The sequence below is a fragment of the Ipomoea nil genome, unplaced genomic scaffold, assembly GCF_001879475.1.
Source record: "Ipomoea nil cultivar Tokyo-kokei standard unplaced genomic scaffold, Asagao_1.1 scaffold1339, whole genome shotgun sequence".
In the NCBI taxonomy this organism is placed as follows: domain Eukaryota; kingdom Viridiplantae; phylum Streptophyta; class Magnoliopsida; order Solanales; family Convolvulaceae; genus Ipomoea; species Ipomoea nil.
The window spans coordinates 898,267-917,054 of record NW_017617767.1 but is presented as its reverse complement, the minus strand read 5'-3'; the positions used below and the strand labels follow the sequence as shown (position 1 = coordinate 917,054).

Here is an 18,788-nt window from a genome sequence, read left to right as displayed (position 1 = left end):
GACTAGTCCAAATTAGCGGTTTAACTATAACTGTAGCACTAATTATCAAAAACAACGACATCTGCCCATTGCGCTAACAACGATGACGATCCACAAAAGAAGAAAAGACTCCAGAATTCTCCCAATCTTTACTGCCGGTGTCAATAAACTCGATGCAGCGTCCAATGGTACGTTAAAAAATTTATTGGTAGGACTTAATGACCAACATTAATAGTCATGTAAAATGAAGTGGTAATCATGCCAATGTACCAAATATAGCAGATTACCATTAAATGATAATTATTATGAAAAGTAATAAAATGAGATTAGCCCCTAAACTTAATAACAGTAATTAATAATGCTAATTAATAATAATTACAATAAAGGCAAAACTGTAATTAAGGGATGCCAAATACTAATCTCAAAATTATACTAAAAGGCCTATTTATACTAGAAGGCCTAACCTAAATTCCCCAACAAACTCCCCTTTTTAATTAATTAATTATTATTTAAGAAAATGAACCTTGCCCAAAATAAAGTCCAGGTTCATTATTGAATAATCTAATTCAAATTCAAATTATCTAATTGAAATATAATAAAACTATATTATATTTAAATTATAATTATAATTTATAATTCAAATATGAGATGGGTTGAACCAATTAATTAATTAATTCAATGGCCCAAATCAAATTTAATTGGACTCATTAAATTAATTTAATTATTATGGCTCAATTAATTAAATTGGTCCAATAATCAATCTCAACATTAACCCAAGGCAATTTATGCTGTGCATCCGTATGCACCATGCATGGTGCATACGGATGCAAAAACGACGTCGTTTTAATAAAACGCGCGTCTCCCCTTAAAAAAAAAATCAGGTTCGATTCCCAGCAACAACATATGAACTAAAATTCCATAATCGATGAACTATAATTCCATAATCGATGAACTATAATTCCATAATCTAATCTATGAACTAAAAATTCCAGAATGAATGACCTAAAATTTCATAATCTATAAACTAAAATTTCATAATCGATGAACTACAATTCCATAGTCGATGAACTATAATTCCATAATCAATGAACTATAATTCCATAATCTATGAACTAAAATTTCAGAATGAATGAACAATATAATGTTGTTGCTGGGAATCGAACCTGAATTTTTTTAAAAGGGAAGACGCACGTTTTTTAATAAAACAACGTCGTTTTGGCATCCGTATGCACAATGCATGGTGCATACGGATGCACATCATAACTATCCTTAACCCAATAATAAATTTATCAGTCCATTTGTCGAGTTTAAATTTTCTGTGTCTATAAATTGTCCCCTCGGAACTTGCTGGGACTTGCCGCTTAATGTGTTTGGAGCGGGGAAGTCTTGAAACTTAACGGTCCTTTAAACTCATCGTGGTGTATCTAAACTCCATGGGCCCAAAACACATGCATATTATTTCTTGAGTCTAAAATCATTTTAGGATGTGTAGTGCATCTTGATCCTAAACATATGAAAACACTGTCATGTTGGCCATAAACAGTTATTGGTCCATGTTGGATATTCCAAAGCCCAAATTAAAAATCTATGCAGAGGGCCGCGACAATTTATATCTTACACCACGGCGCACATTGCACTATGCGCCCAGATGCAAAACGACGTCGCTTTAATTTTTTTTTCTTTTGAAATTTCCCGCCCCAGTGAATGGCAGTAGCTTTTTCTTTAAAAAAAAACCCGCTGTTCAAGAATGTACATAATGTTATACTAGAATACACATAATTATATACATGAATGTACATAATTAAATAACAAAATATACATACTCTTTTTAAAAGATAATACACATAATCAAACATAATACATAATAAACATAAACTTTTAACATAATACACATCAACTCTTAACATAATACACACAAATTTTCTGATTCGGATGTACATAATTGTATAAAAAGAATGTACATAATTGTATAAAAAATGTACATAACTGTATGAACCAATACACATAACTTTGTGAACAAATACACATAATTTTGTGAACAAATACACATAATCCCAGCAACTTTCTATCGCGCCTCCCAAAACGATCCCAAAACGACGTCGTTTTGGGAGGCGCGCGGCGCACAGTGCTATGTGCGCCGTGGTGTAGGGTATAACGATTGGAGGGCCACCGTACCGTGGTTTATGTTGAAGAAACTATCTCCTGGGGCGAAAAATGCGTTATAATCCTGATAGCAAACTCGGCGCCGTACCAAATCCGAATACTGTCAACCTCTATCATAATTTGCTAAGAAAGAGGAACGTAGAGTCCCAAATCAATCCCAACACTTCCCAATCGTTTATTATAAATAGATGCCTCAAGACAGCCACAATCACACCAATCAACAGAGCAGAGGACCAAGGAAGAATTTGCAGTCTGCTCTTCCTACCAAGTCCGTCCTTTCTATCAGGTAAATTCTTTGCCCCTAATTTTCTATCTTCTATCTTCTTCCACATGCATTTTATTGTAGGAATAGGAAAAGCACAAACGATACAGCTGCAGCGTGAAGAAAATGAAAGGCCGACCACCCATCGTTTGTTTTTTCCCATCATTTGTTTTTTTCATTGCTGACCGTTACCGAAGTTTTCATCTGTTGGGGGTCGCCTGGTTGCTCGCCGGAGATTGTCTGTTTTTTTTTTTCTCTTTTTTTTTTAATACCGCTGGAGATTCGTTGCTGCTCTTGCCGGAGGCCGCCGCTGGGAGATTACCGCTCCGGAGACCATTCTTCGTCAAAGTCGCCGGAATTTCGTCGCAAAAGCCGCCGGTCGCAAAGCTCTGTTTCTCTATTGTTGTTGGTGCAGGAGATACTCGCTGGAGGTCGCCGCTGTTTTGGAAGACTACCGCTCAAGGACGACGTTGCTCAGCCTCTCGCCGGAGTCCAGAGGTCGCTGTTGGATCTCTCGACCCACCGTGACTGTTGCGGGAGGTTTTTTTTTTTTTTGTCGCCGCAGGTGAACTGGAATCCGTCTTTCCGTCGACGGAACCGCCGACGTTCTTTGCTACCAACGCTGCTGGGTCACCACCACGACTCAGGGAAAGCTCCGTTCATAGACGCTATCCAGACCGCCGCTGCCGGACACTACTCAACCCCTACCGGAGACCGCCACCGGAAGCTATTGATGGAGTCCAGAGGTCGTCTGAGTCTATATTTCCCGTCAAGGCTGTCGTTGGAGCCATTGGAATCTGCTGCCGGGTGCTGTAGAGTCTAAGTGAAGAGGAAGGAACAATAAATATTGCATACGGGAATTGATGGCGGATGCTTATAGAATGTGTTGAATGCTCAGCACATGTTTGATAAAAAGCCAGAGAGAGAGATGAAAAGCTAGAGTTGGGAACCAGAGAAGTGAAGTTGAATTGAAGAAGAAAAGAAGTTACAATGCAATAGGCAAAGATAGTTCCTGTTATATACACTGTCAGGGCAGTTATATCAGAACCAAGAAAGGAAAATACAAAAAAAACCCTTAGGCTAGATTCTTCTTTCATTTTGCAGCTTGTGCATACTTTGTCACCCCCCCGTAAGCTGGAGCGTGAATGTCTTGAAGGCCCAGCTTAGAATGAAATGTGTCAAAACTCAGCTTGGGTAAAGCTTTGGTGAAGCCATCAGCAACCTGCTTTTGTGAAGGTATGGACATCAACTTAATCATCTTTTCACATACCTTTTGTTTGACTATGTGGCAATCTATCTCGATGTGTTTGGTGCGTTCATGGAACACATGGTTTTCTCCTATTGCAATAGCAGATTGATTGTCACAGAACAGAGTAGTTGGACCATTAGGTTTTATTCCAAAGTCTGCTAGTAAGTATAGGAGCCAATGAATTTCACATGTTGTAGATGCTAGAGCCCTGTATTCTGCTTCAGAAGAAGACCTAGATACAGTGGCCTGTTTCTTTGTTTTCCAAGAGATTAGAGACTCCCCAAGGTAGATACAATAACCAGTAATTGATCTCCTTGTCTCTGAGCAAGTTGCCCAGTCTGAATCAGAATATGCTTGAAGTTTTAATCGAGAGCAGCTTGGGAAAAATAATCCCTTTCCAGGAGACCCTTTGAGAAATCTCAATACTCTGTGAGTTGCCATAAGATGTGTACTTCTAGGCTTGTCCACAAACTGGCTCAACTGTTGCACAACATATGAGATGTCTGGTCTAGTGTTTGTTAGGTAGAGGAGTTTGCCAACCAGCCTTCTATATTCCTCAGGTTTGTCTAGAAGAGTCGCCTCTGTGTTGGTAAGTTTCTGCCCTGTATTTATTGGAGTTTGGGCAGGCTTAGCATCCAAAAATCCATTCTCTTCCAAGATCTCTAAAGCATACTTTCTTTGGCATAAGTTGAGACCATCAGAAGTTCTAAAAGCTTCAATCCCTAGGAAATAGTTCAGCTGGCCAAGATCCTTTATTCTGAATGTCTTGTCCAGGTATTGTTTCAGCTGGGTGATCTGCTTGGGATTGGTTCCAGCAACTAGGATGTCATCAACATATATAAGTAGAGCTATGAATGAATCAACTGAGGCTTTAGTGAATAGTGATGGATCTGCTGGGGATTGTTTAAAACATCATCTAGTAGGGCCTTTGTAAGCTTAGTGTTCCATTGTCTGCTGGCTTGCTTTAGACCATATAGGGATCTCAATAATCTGCAAACCTGCTTTGGCTTTTCACTCTTAATTCCAGGAGGTAGAACCATATACACTTCTTCTTCTAGATCTCCATGCAAAAAACCATTATTGATGTCTAGTTGCTGGACATCCCATCATCTTGCAACAGCCATGGCTAAAAATGCCCTGATTGTTGTCATCCTAGCCACAGGTGAGAATGTTTCAATATAGTCTACCCCTAGCTGCTGAGTATAACCCTTGGCAACCAACCTTGCTTTGTGCCTCTCTATTGAACCATCAGCTTTATGTTTCACTTTGTATACCCACTTGCATCCAATTGAAGTTTTTCCTACTGGTAAATCTGTGAAAACCCAAGTCTTGTTCTCAATTAGAGCTTCTATTTCAGATTGCATGGCTTTTCTCCATGCTTCTTCTTTGACTGCCTCAATGTAGGATTGAGGTTCATGTGAGGAGAGGATAGATGAGGCCCAAGTCTTGTGACAAAGAGGCAAACCTTCATAGGATAAAACTTTGCTAATGTGATGTGGAGATGTTCTGATATGAGACTTGCCTACTGAATGACAGTAGTAGTCTTGTAATCTGGTGGGAACACTCCTTGTTCTTTCTGACCTTCTAGGCTGCAACTGAACAGGGTCTTCTTCCACTGCACTTCTTTCTTCTAGCATTGCATCAATATGTGATCCAGATGTCATTTCAGTAGTTGTGTTGTCATCACCACTTATAGCTTCAACAGGGTCAGGGTTGAAAGCTATCTCAGTGGTTATAGGAACCAAGGGCAGTGTAGGATTAAACATTTCAGCTTCAGGTGACTTTGAAACATCTACTGATTGGCTCTCTTTTAGGGGATATACCTGCTCATAAAGCTGAACATCCCTGGAAACAAACACTTCTTTATTAGCAATGTCATATAAGATATAACCTTTAACATATGCAGGAATTCCCAGAAAAATGCACTTTCTAGCTCTAGGATGCAATTTGCTTCTGCCTTGTGAAAGAGTAGAGCCATAGCATAAGCAACCAAAAGTCTTAAACTGGTCATAGATTACAGCTTTCCCAAACAGTGTTTCAAAGGGAGTTTTGTCTCCAAGTATTGAAGTAGGCAGCCTATTTATCAAATAACAGGCATGTAGAACACAGTGACCCCAGTATTCCTTTGATAAACCAGACTGAAATCTGAGTGCCCTAGCCACATTCAAAATATGCTGGTGTTTCTTCTCTGGAATTCCATTTTGCTGAGGGGTATAGGTACAAGACTTTTGATGTATGATGCCATTTTCATTGCAGAAACTATTCATCATAAATTCATTGCCATTGTCTGTTCTTATGGTTTTGATTTTTGTTGCAAACTGAGTATCAACATAGGTGTAGAAGTTTTGAAATAAGGTCTTAACCTCTGATTTGTTCTTCATAAGATGCAACCATGTAAACCTGCTATGATCATCCACAATAGTCAAGAAATAATGCTCTCCCTTTAAGGATGCAACAGCAATAGGGCCCAAAACATCCATATGCACTAGGTCAAAACATTTTGCAGCTCTAGAAGTGCTGATAGGAAAAATAGACCTTTTGTGTTTGGCAAAATGCAGCTCTAGAGGTGCTGATAGGAAAAATATACCTTTTGTGTTTGGCAAAATGACATGCATCACATATAAACTCATGAGATTTACAGAATTGTGTATCTTTTATTCCATTCAAAGAGTGTATCTTATTCACAGGGTAATGCCCTAATCTACAATGCCACAACTCTAAAGATACACTATTACAATCAATAGTCCTGTCAGATTGAGTGTTCTTCCTTCTAAAAGGGGGTTGAGTGATCAGGTACAGCCCATTCCTTTCTTCAGCAAAACCATCCACTATTCCATGAGGGCCCTGAATGGTGCATGAATCAGATTTTATGACAATTTTACATGTCCCTTGCTTTGTCAGTTTACTAACAGAAACAATATTGAATGTGAATGCAGGAATGTGTAACACATTGCTTAACAACAGATTTTGATGTAACCTGATATCTCCTACATGTGTAAAAGCCACATTTTCCCCATTGGGTAATTTGACAGATAATCCATGAACTTTATAACAGTTCTCAAAGTATTCTAGTGAGTATGCAATATGATCTGTGGCACCTGAGTCCAAGATCCATATAGTATCTAATGCATTATTAACATGTAGATTAGAGATGAACCTGCCTTCATTGGATTCCCCATTGTTATTCATGGTGACAACAGCATTAGTTGTTGACTGACTTGCTTTATTCTGATTCTGTAATAGATTCACCAGCCTCTGGAATTGTTCTGCATTCATTCCTATATCCCCAACTTGGTTCACAGAGGAATTATGAGCATCCTGAGTCTGTTTATTTCTAGATTTGTAACCTGCAATCCATCTTGTAGGATATCCATGCTTTTTGTAACATTTTTCAACAGTGTGGCCAATCATATTGCAATATGTACACTTAGGTACATTCCTTCCTCCATTATTGAATTTCTTCTTGTTGTTAGAGGCTGAAAAGGCAATGATCCCTTGTTCATCTATTTGTTGATCCTGGCTGGTTTGGATGGCATTTGACTGAATAAGCTCAGTACTCTTTTGGTTGATGGTACCATTGATCTTTCTCTCTATTTTCAGAGTCAAATTAAGAACCTTTTCCATGTCAGGAATTGGATCCATGACCAGAACTCCTGCTTTTATGGATTCATATTCATCATTTAATCCTTCTATGAATCTAATGACCTGATCATCTTGTTTCTCTTTCGATATTTTGCTCAACAAAGTACATGAACATCTAGGAGTGCATTCACAGATTGGTAAGGGTCTCATAGCATTCATCTGACCCCATAAGGCATTGCATTTTGTAAAATATTCATTCACAGATTTGTTACCTTGCACAGTGGTGAAGATTTCATTCTGGAGCTCAGCAATTCTGTGAGGATCAGCCTGTGAATACCTCTTGCTAAGTGCACTCCAGATTTCTGATGCTTTGTCAAAATAGAGGATGCTTTCTACAATGGTGGGAGTGAGTGATCTCATGATCCAGGAGCACACAATCTTGTTGCACCTCATCCACACTCCATATTTAGAATCTGTTACTGCTGGAATTGACACAGATCCATCCACAAAGCCAAACTTATTTTTTATTTCAAGAGCTGTCTTCATGGATCTGCTCCATGAAGAATAGTTAACCTCAGATAAAGGAGGAGACACAAGAATCATATTTGGATTCTCAGTGATATGCAAGTAGTAAGGATCATCAAACTCTTCATTTCTTTGATTCATATTTTGATTAGCTGAATTCTGATTCACAGGATTAGTGTTGTTCCTGTTTGAGTTCCCTTCGCCTGCATCAGTGTTCATCGTGACGACTGCTGCGTAGCTTCGAGGAAGCTCTGATACCATGTTGAATGCTCAGCACATGTTTGATAAAAAGCCAGAGAGAGAGATGAAAAGCTAGAGTTGGGAATCAGAGAAGTGAAGTTGAATTGAAGAAGAAAAGAAGTTACAATGCAATAGGCAAAGATAGTTCCTGTTATATACACTGTCAGGGCAGTTATAACAGAACCAAGAAAGGAAAATACGAAAAAACCCTTAGGCTAGATTCTTCTTTCATTTTGCAGCTTGTGCATACTTTGTCAGAATGAAAACTCAACAGATGGGATGGATCAGATGGTGACAACACAGCTGCAAGATGAAGATGACACATACAGAGCTGCAGAAACTTTTCTCCTTTCCTCTTCGTTTTTTTTTTTTTTTTTTTTTTTTTTTTTTTGTGTTTTCTTTCTTTTCTGTTTCACATTTCCCTTATCTCTTTTTCTTCCCCTTTTACCTATTTCTTTTGTTTTTCTTTGTTTTTTTTTTCTGTTTTTTTTTCGTTTTTGCTTTCTGTTTCGTTTTTTTTTTTTTTTTTTTTTTTTTTTTTTTGTTTCCTTTTTATATTTTAATAGTAATACTAATATAATAATAATGATAATAATAACAATAATAATAATAGGATGAAGTGTCAAATAGCACCATAAACCAATAGTGAAATGTCATACCGCACCCTGACCTTTCATAAGTGCTGATTCGATGCACAAACTAATTTTTTTTTCCTCTAGAACTTTTTATAAGTTACCCGGTAAACCTGATGACATGGAAGCAGTAATATATGATGTGGCATTATTAATTTTAATTAAAAATAAGACAACTGACAGCACCATCGTGACCTTCGCCTCTCTCATCACTTTTTCTCTCTTTCTCTCTCCTGTGTTCCCTTTCGGCGAAGCAAGCAGGCATCGATGATGGCCAACTCCCCTCCCTTCTCGTGCTTTTCTCTTCATCTTCGCCTCCTCTTCCTCGTTAATGGCAGCACGGTGCCATCAGCAAGTAGATCCGGCGACTTCTTGCCTCCTCTAGTCCAGCGTGAACAGATCCGGCAGTAGTAGTGGACGACGGTGGTTGGCGGCGTCTAGAAGTAGCGACGGGACGAGCTCCGCCCTTTCCCTTCTCATCTCATCTGAAGCGGTTGTCTCCAGAGTCATCTGGTTTAGGCGAAGAAAAGGATCGCCATTGGGAGTTGAAGAGGCAAAGCTATTCCAGAGTCATCCGTTCTTGTCCAAGATTGAAAAGTCCATGGTGACTATTCCTGTACTGGCGCAGAAGTTGGTGAGGATCCAAGCGAATATTATCTCGAAATGTTTGCCTGAAATTGTTCGGAAAATCAATGATAAGTTGTCTGCCAACATTGCCGATTTGAACAGACTGCCCCAGAATCTAAGCACGGTGGCTGAAGCCTTGACGGCGTTCATGCAGATTATCAGCTCTAGGAAGGAGTTGGTGATGAAAATTGTTGTTAGAGGTGAGTTTGATGAGTACCCTGATGAGAAAGAAATGCATTGCACGGCACGATTGGTGGAAATGCTAAATGAGTATGCAGATGAGTTGCGGGAAACTGGTTTGAGTTTTGATTGCAAAAATTTCTTAATGGAAGAGATTTTGGCCTTAGAGGAGGCAAAAGATTTTGTGGCCAAGTTGTAGGACTATATTGAGAAAACAGTGGTTACAGTTTTGATGCAACATGATGATATTTACCCACAGTTTCAGTCTTCCATGCAAAGAGCTTCACAGAATTTGATTGCAAAGATGAAACAAAAGTCTATTGATTGGATGATGGAAATAATCGGAATGGAAATGATGGCGGATTAATCTTGTAATCTAGAATACTAAGCAACCTGAAATGGACTGATGGAGAAGCAGAGTTGATGATGGTGAGAAGCAGCTGGACGGGTTAGAGAAGAAGATGGGCGATGAGAAGACTGTGTTGACTATGTTGATGGAAAAAAAAACCCCATGTCAGCAAATTATCACCTGCAACCTATAGGTAACTTATGAAAAGTTCTAGATGAAAAAAAAAAATTAGTTTGTGCATCGAATCAACACTAGGGATGGCAATGCGCCTCGTCCCCGTTGGGGATCCCCGCCCCCGTTGAGGACGGCGATGGGGATGGGGAAAAAATTCGGGGATCGGGGACGGGGACGAGGAGTTTGTGAAATTCACCGGCGGGGACGGGGACGGGGATACCCCTCCCCGCCCTGCCCCGTCCCCGAATAAAATATATATAGTTTTAGGAATTAGAAATTAGATATAGATTATTAGAATTTCTTTTTGTCTGTGGCTAATACAGTGTACTGTTGATTTAAACATAATTAGTTAATTACATAAAACACTTTTGTATACTGTGTATATATATTGAATATTATATAGAATATATGTATTTAAATTCTGAACATAGTTACATAAGCATTGCTATACTAATACTGTATATATATATTCAAATATATTATATATTATTGAATATTGAATGTTGAATTTTTCTTTTATAGATTTCAATTTTTTTTAAATTGTACTATGTGTTGATCGGGAATGGGGATTCCCCGTTCCTGCCAAATTCCCAGTGGGGACGGGGCGGAGAATTTTTTCAAATCCCCGCCGAGGATGGGGACGGGGACGGGGACGGGGTTGGGGTGGCGGGGACGGGGACGGGGACGAGGAGTACCCCGTTGCCATCCCTAATCAACACTTATGAAACGTTAGGGTGCGGCATGACATTCCGCTATTGGTTCATGGTGCTATTTGACACTTCACCCATAATAATAACACTAATTATTACCGCACTTCTTGCCGCGGCCTTTTCGAATTTGGTATAATTTTAACACAAACGGTTTAATGGGACTAAAGAGCCTAGTGATATACAACAATCATAGCAATTAATCCACCGCCCCTAACAACTGGACCCCTGCGCACGAAAAAGTAGTTCAAAGAAATTCATGATCAACAATTGAAACTCTTTTTATCCATGCTCAACAATAACTAGATGCCACACAAGCTGTCGTTTTTCCATTGTAGTTTTGAATTTGTATTATCGCTTCACTTTAGTTCGTTCCTTTATTGGTATGTTAAAGCATACTTCTCTTGCATTTTGATATTCCTGAACATTAAAAGGAACCATGAAAACTACCCATAAACCTTCTCCTTGAAAGATAACGTAAGAAATTCTGGACAGATTCGTGACTTCATTTCCCCTCGAATTTTGATCCTTCAAAAGTCATATTCAAGTTTAGATGTCTTCATGAAAATCATAGCTCTTTAAGTTAGCTTTCCAACGATACCCAGATCACTTCAATCGGACTATTATAGACCGAGATATGACCAAAATACCGAACAGTGACCGATTGTTGCGAGAATGCATGCTTTGACAATTATTTTCCATGACTTGCAATGCTTCCTAGACCTGTTCTCCTCCTTTCCATGCCAATAATTAAGGTGTGCTTGAATAGAATCACTATCTTGGACAAAGATGTAAAATTTTTGTTATGATTGAACTTAGACAATAAAATTTCTAAGCTGCCTACGTACACCCACGAAGGAGATCAAGTCAAATGTAGTTCAAATGATTTTTTTTTTAAAGTAGAGCCGTTCACAGTTTAGACTCATGCGGGCCAGGAGCGTCTATGATTTGGGCCCACCCATAGACAAAGCAAGATGCATTAGCAGTTTAACCACGTACAACATTTTTGGTGGATATCACTAGTACAAAAAATATCAATAAAATCTAATAATTCGCGTCCAAAGTTTAAACTTTGGACGCCGAATGTGTAGTGCGGTGGCAATTTTGTAATTAAATTGCCACTCTATTTTTTTTAAAAAAAAAAAATTAGTCGCGTCCAAAGTTACACACTTTGGACGCGAATAATTAAATGCTGGCAAAATTCGCGTCCAAAGTTTCAAACTTTGGACGCGAATAATTAAACGCGGCTTTAATTCGCGTCCAAAGTTGAGAACTTTGGACTCGAAAAATCATTCTAATTCCCTTTCTCCCCCAAAATCGATTAGTTCTTCATACTCCAACCCTAACCCGTCACTCAGCCGCCCAATCCACCGTCCGCCGCTCTCCATCTCCCACTCCCGTTCATCGCCGCTCCTCGCCGTTCATCGCCCATCAACAATAACCTCCATTCCTCGCTCGCCGGTCAAAGGAGTAGGAGCGGACGCCGACCAACGCTGCTGCCTCGCACGCCAACCACCGCCGGTCGCCGCTGCTGCCTCGACGCCAACCACCGCTGCCGTCTCCGTTAATCGCCGCAGGTGAGTTCGTTTTTCTGGTTTTTAATTTTTTTTTTTTATCGAAAATCATTAATTATTTTGATTCTCCTCATCATCAGTCTTCTCAATTGCAAATATACACATAAAAATAAAGATAATAATCAAATAAATATGATAGTCTTTAGGCGATGGAGTACAAGCTTAGCACATGTTGAGCTATAGTATATAGTATTATAGTTCTTTCCAAAAGTTTAAGACATTTAATTATATTAAGAGGTAAGTTTATTCTTAACCTTTTTTTTGAAGAAATTTTTGTTCTTATTAGTTGAATGTGATGCTTTAATTAAATCTAAAATTATGCTTGAAATAGATTTAAAGTAAAATTGACGAATTCATAGTTCTGTGTGAAGAGGGTAAGAAAATGATCATTTAAGTCAATAATTAAAATGGTGATAAAAAAAATGTAGATAACTTATATGACCAAATTATTGAGTATTTTGATAAAAAAAGATTAAATTCTATTAGATGTTAATTGAAGTTTAATGTAGGAAGCAGAGTATGCTTTTGTTTTCCATTCTTTATGGAGCAAATTTCCCATTTTGACCTCTAGTTTAATCCAACCACTAAGGATTGTTTTGGTCCTGAGTTTGAAGGAGAATTGCAATAGGACAGAACTCTCCTTTGTTGATTATGTAATTAATCTGATTATATTTTGGCAACACATTATGTCATTATGTGACATTGAAGTCACTTGAACATAACCATTTGTGGTTAAACAACTTATGTTAACCAGACATTGTGACAAGCTAATCTTATTTTGCTTATAATTTTAAGTTTATCAATTATATATATGACTTTTTTTTACTTTAACCTTACATTTTCTAAATAATTATTTAGTTAAAGCTTTAATTTGAACCTTTAAGTTATAACTTAAGAAACTAACTCATTTATAATTTCTTAAATGTTGTGTAACAATATATAGGAGATATGGATCGGAGTTGGATGTATAAAAAATGCAATACACTGGAATATGTTCATGGGGTTCAAGAGTTTGTTAAAATTGTCGAGGAATATGCAAGTAAAATTGGTGAAAATTATATAATGTGTCCTTGTTATGATTGTAGAAATTTAAAAAAGTTTCGTAGTTCTGAACAAATCAAGGAACATTTGATACGTCGTGGTTTTAAGCTAGGATATGACCGGTGGATATGGCATGGTGAAATTGTCCTTACTAGTAACAGTACAAATCAAAGAGAATGTAGAATAAATGTAGAGAAAGATCAAAGTAATGAAGATAATGTTGGAAATGATGGAGACAATGATCGGCTAGATGAATTGATGCGTGATATGCAAGGGGATTTGAATAAAATGCCTCAAGAGTTTGAAAGTTTTTTTGAAAGTTCTGGAAAACCTTTGTTTTCTGGATGTAGTAAATTTACAAAGTTATCAGCAGTGCTTAAATTGTATACCGTAAAAGAAAAAAATAGGTGGAGTGATAAGAGTTTCACGGAGTTATTAGAGCTTTTAAAGGGCATGCTTCCTAATGAGAATGAACTTCCTTGTTCAACTTATGAGGCAAAGAAAATGTTATGTCCGTTGAGTATGGAGATTGAAAGGATCCATGCACGTCCAAATGACTGTATTTTGTATTGGAATCAAGACAAAAACTTGCATGTGTGTCCGAAGTGTGGAGCATCGCGTTATAAACGAAAAGGGCTCGATGATGCATGTGAGCAGAAGAAAGGTCCTCCAGCGAAGTTGTTGTGGTATCTACCGGTGATTCCAAGATTCAAACGTTTGTTTGCAAATGCAAAGGATGCGAAGAATTTGCAATGGCATGCTAGTGGGAGAAAAGAAGATGGAAAGTTGAGACATCCTGCCGATTCTCCTCAGTGGAAGAACATTAATAAGAAGTTTCCTAATTTTGGTGCTGAAAATCAAAATCTTAGGCTTGGACTATGCACGAATGGAATGAATCCTCATGGTAACATAAGCAGTCGCCATAGCACTTGGCCAGTTCTTTTAACAGTTTACAATCTTCCTCCGTGGTTGTGTATGAAGCGCAAGTACATCATGTTATCATTGCTAATATCTGGTCCTAAACAACCAGGAAACGACATAGATGTGTACTTGGCACCGCTTATTGAAGATTTAAAGATGTTGTGGAATGAAGGTGTGACAGTATTTGATGCTCATAGTCAAACCAACTTCACTTTACGAGCCATGCTGTTTTGCACAATCAATGACTTCCCAGCATATGGCAACTTGTCAGGGTATACTACTAAAGGGGCTAAGGCATGCCCTGTTTGTGAAGATGAAACAGTTGATCTTTGGTTGAACAACAGTAGGAAAAATGTGTTCATGAGTCATCGAACCTTTTTACCTATTGACCATCCTTATCGAAAGAGGAAAAAAGCTTTCAATGGAAAATCTGAGACTGGCGTTGCTCGCTTACCATTATCAGGGGATGTTGTTTATGAACGAGTCAAAAACATTGAAAATGTGTGGGGAAAAACTTCAAAAACAAGTCAAAAGGGCATTTGGAAAAAGAGGTCTATATTATGGGATTTACCATATTGGGAGCACTTATCTGTTCGGCATTGTCTTGATGTAATGCATGTGGAGAAAAATATTTGTGATAGCATTATCGGGACTCTGTACTTGTGGATATTGATAAGGTCACAAAATATCTTGTGAATGTCATGGTTGAACAGAATGATGGACACTTCATTTTAGCTCCATACCATGAAAAGTAAGAAAACTAAATTTATATTTTTAATTATTTATTTAACTTAATTGCATTATTTGTCAATAACACTTAACATATTTTTTTAAATGCCTTAGACATCATTGGATGCTTCTAGTTATTTCTGTTCCATTAAGAAAAGTCTATATATTAGACTCTTTGGCATCTGATCGCGAGTTGGAGATTAAGGCCACATTGAATGTGTAAGTACACGCGCGCGCACACACACACACACACACACAGATATATATATATATATATATATATATATATATATTATATTTTGAGAATTATTAACCATTACTGTTTATAAATTATTTATGATTGTATATTATAGGGCATTTCGGTCGGTTGAAACTTTAGGAGGGAGAAGACCTAAAAACAACGTTGATTGGGTTCACATTGAGGTATATATATCTTTTCATATTTCATATTAATATTTTTATTGTTTAACATAATAATATATATACATAAAAACTCATATTTTCTAGTGTCCTCAACAACCGGGTGGTGTGGAGTGCGGGTATTATGTGATGAGATTCATGTATGAAATATGCACTCAATTTTGGGATTCTGATGATTTAGATATGGTATGTAAAATTTATTAAAAGTAAATAGTTTTAAATTACACTTTAGTAATGTTAAAACTAATTATTTGATTATTTTAAATTTTTGTAGGAATTACTATTTAATAGAAAGCCTTATTCCGAAGCGGCAAATTGATGAGATTCGTGAGGTTTGGTCTAAATATTTTACTCAAGAATGTATATAAATTTTTGAAGTGTGATTTAATTATATTAGTTAATTGTAATGATGTATTGTCGGTACTTATCTAGCTTATTACATATGTGTTGAAGTAGTGTAGTTTAAATGTGTCGAAAACTTTGAAGTGTTATGATTTTAATGTATTGAAGTTTAATTTAGTGCTAAAGTATTGGCAATGATGTATTGAAAACTTTGAAGTGTTGTGAATGGAATGTATTATTGAAGTTTAATTTAGTGTTAAAGTGTTGGCGTAATGATGTATTGAACTTTAGTTGAAAGCTTTGAAGTGGTAGTGGTTGTGACTGCATGTACAGGATGAAAAATATAATTTTTTGTATAGGAAAAAAAACTGGATTTATTAATAAATTAAAATAAAATAAAATTTAAAAAAAAACAATAATTCGCGTCCAAAGTTCTTCAACTTTGGACGCGAATTATCATTTTATTAAAACAAAATGATAAATCGCGTCCAAAGTCGAAGAACTTTGGACGCGATTTACTGACTTTGCGCGTCCAAAGTTGACCAACTTTGGACGCGCAAAGTCAGTAGTCAACATTCAGATCGGATAAATCGTGTCCAATGTTCTTCAACTTTGGACGCGATTTATCATTTTTCGCGTTCAAAGTAGCTTTGGACGCGAATTGTGTATACAATTCGCGTCCCCGACATCTGCGTCCCAGCTACTTTGGACGCGAATGACGCTTTACTTTGGACGCGAATGACTGTTTCTGTACTAGTGTATCATTCATCAAGTAGTCTCGTTTACTTAATTAATAGGGCCAACTTGCGCATCATTTTCATCAACCAAGTTGTACATGCCCCTGCAACCGGGATCTCATCATGTCAATTAATGTGGAATGAAGACGGCACCTCATCTTGAGTTGGTGTCGCTCCATAACCTGAATCAATGTCTTCTTCTTTTCCTTCTTGCACATGGGTGTATATGATGGTCTTTGGCTGGACCTTCAAGACTTCTGCATGAAACATGGACATCAACTTCTCGTCTCATACGAGAGGGAACTATACTTCTAAGACTTTTTGAAGACTCTATTTCAATAGAAGTGTCGGTGTGTTCTTTTAAAACTCGAGCAGCTCCGAGTCTGTCATGTACGGACATCCTCTTAGCAGGTTTGGGATTTGACCCAAGCTTATGAAAGGCTGACCGTCGTGGTTCTACCTCGCCAATCCTATCAAAGACTGATTGCCTCTTGTGGTGTTCCTCCTCATCGGTAGACGTGATGCAATTACTTGCGGTTCTGTTTATGAAGATTCGCATTGGTTTAGGGAGCCCATAGCCTAATCCTTTACGTTCATGCGGTCCCTGCTGATTTGACTTCCTTTTCCGCCGGCTTCTGGGATAAGCTTCCCCAACTTCTGCGGCTCCTTGGGATTGTAGCCAGCTTTAGCTAGAAGTTTATAAGCATTGGGGTCGAAGCCATTAGTGCGCTTAACGGGCAACATTTCATCTATTCCATCCCGAGCTTCGTTATCTTTGGTTTCTTCTCCAAGCGGTTTGGCTGGGGGAGCTTTTAATGGTTCAATTCTTGTAAGCGGGAAAACAAGTTCCTTATGGCAATGAGGTTGCTCTACGACTTGTTTGCCTTTCCACTTTGGATCGGGAGGTGTGCCAACATCGCTTTGGTCAGCCTCCTCTACAACTTGTTTCTTCAAGTAAAACTTTGCATCTGCGAAGTATGATTCTGCTTCGATGAAGGGAGTTTCATCAGCGACTACCTTTTCTATCACCCCGTCTTTTTCAAACATGAGGCATTGGTGCCAGGATGAGGGGACTACTCCATTCTCATGTATCCAAGGGCGGCCCAGCAGCAAGTTGTAAGACGTCCTTGCATCTATCACATAACATAGTGTACTTGAGTTTAGCGTTCTGATCCTGAGGTCGAGTTTGATGGTACCCAGTGCTCTTTGTCTGCCTTGATTAAATCCTTGAATCATTAAGCGACTTTAAGAGAGCTCATCGATGAGATGCCGAGTTCTTTCATAGCTTGGAGTGACAGAATGTTCACAGCCGATCCTTGGTCAATTATGATCCTTTTGATTTTTTGCTCGCAGGCATAGCCTTCTACAAACAATAGACGATTATGTGGTGCACCGCCAAGCAATAAATCTTCATCTTTGAGAATTATCTCTGTAGTGTAAGACGCGGCTTTGCGAGTGTAGACCTCGTTGCTTCCTTCAATCAAGGGGAATGAAGATTCTCCCACTTCAACATCTTCTTCATTTGTATTCAAGCAAGTTCCAAGAATGTATGTTTTACTCAGGAGAAATCTCTTTGCCATGTATCGAGCTAGGGTAACTGTTGTCCGTGGCTTGTTGGGAAGTCCTTTCTTCTTCGAGTCATGGACGGGGTTCCTTGCCGACTTCTTCTCAACCCATTGCTTTGTCATTTTCTTTAATGGTCTAATATGACTAGCAGGATCAACTTGTGATGGTTTTAAATACTGGATGCCAGCATGCTTTACTCTAAATGGAAGTGTGCATTTATGTTGCTTGCCCCCATTATTCTCCTCATCTTCTATAAGTAATAGAGCAAACCTCCCACATGAAATTTGGTTTATGCTTGCGCTAACATCCGCAAGCTCTATCTTCCCATTTCGAGCAAGCACCATGACTCTATCTTTGAAAACGAAGAACTTTTCAATCGGGTGGCCGAGGAGATGGTGATATTTGCATAGTTGAGCTCATCCACCCTAGAAGCTTCTTCGGGGCGCTTCATCTCAGGCAATTCAATTAATTTAAGTTTCAGCAACTCGTCAAACATAGGAGAAACATCAGAATCCAAGAATGGATATTGTTTCTCCTGCCACTCTTCAAAAATTGTTTTTCTAGCTTCCCTTGATGGGCTGGGGAATGATCTTGGCTTGGGCTTCTCATCCACTTTGGTGAAAACCCGCATTGGTCCTGTCATTACGTTCATCGTCTCTTTCTTCTCTTCCTTTGGAAAGAACTTACTCCATTTGTTGACATCTTGGTTTGTAGGTGCCTTTGATGAGCTGGGCATACTTGACATGCTTAGTCCCCCATTGGCTTCAATACTCAATTCCATGTCCTGAG

General features: G+C 38.3%; 2 protein-coding genes across 2 annotated transcripts; one reads left to right on the top strand and one right to left on the bottom strand.

The window, feature by feature from the left end:
- Positions 1 to 3,497: 3,497 nt before the first annotated feature.
- On the bottom strand, positions 3,498 to 4,693 carry LOC109185691 (uncharacterized mitochondrial protein AtMg00810-like). The gene is made up of 2 exons (XM_019335645.1): positions 4,652 to 4,693; positions 3,498 to 4,448 (listed from the first exon to the last, which is right to left on the bottom strand). The coding sequence occupies exons 1-2, from the start codon at positions 4,691 to 4,693 to the stop codon at positions 3,498 to 3,500; spliced, it is 993 nt and encodes a 330-aa protein (XP_019191190.1).
- An 8,498-nt stretch (positions 4,694 to 13,191) lies between these two features.
- LOC109185689 lies at positions 13,192 to 14,901 on the top strand. The gene has a single exon (XM_019335644.1). It carries the CDS (start codon positions 13,192 to 13,194, stop codon positions 14,899 to 14,901), a length of 1,710 nt encoding a protein of 569 aa, XP_019191189.1.
- The last annotated feature ends 3,887 nt before the right edge of the window (positions 14,902 to 18,788 follow it).

Excerpts from the sequence above, each read along its gene's own strand:
- LOC109185691 (XM_019335645.1), bottom strand. The coding sequence starts at position 4,693 with ATGGTTCTACCTCCTGGAATTAAGAGTGAAAAGCCAAAGCAG. Across the intron at positions 4,449-4,651 it reads AGAGTGAAAAGCCAAAGCAG|ATCACCCAGCTGAAACAATA; the intron begins GTTTGCAGATTA and ends AATCCCAAGCAG.
- LOC109185689 (XM_019335644.1), top strand. The coding sequence starts at position 13,192 with ATGGATCGGAGTTGGATGTATAAAAAATGCAATACACTGGAATATGTT.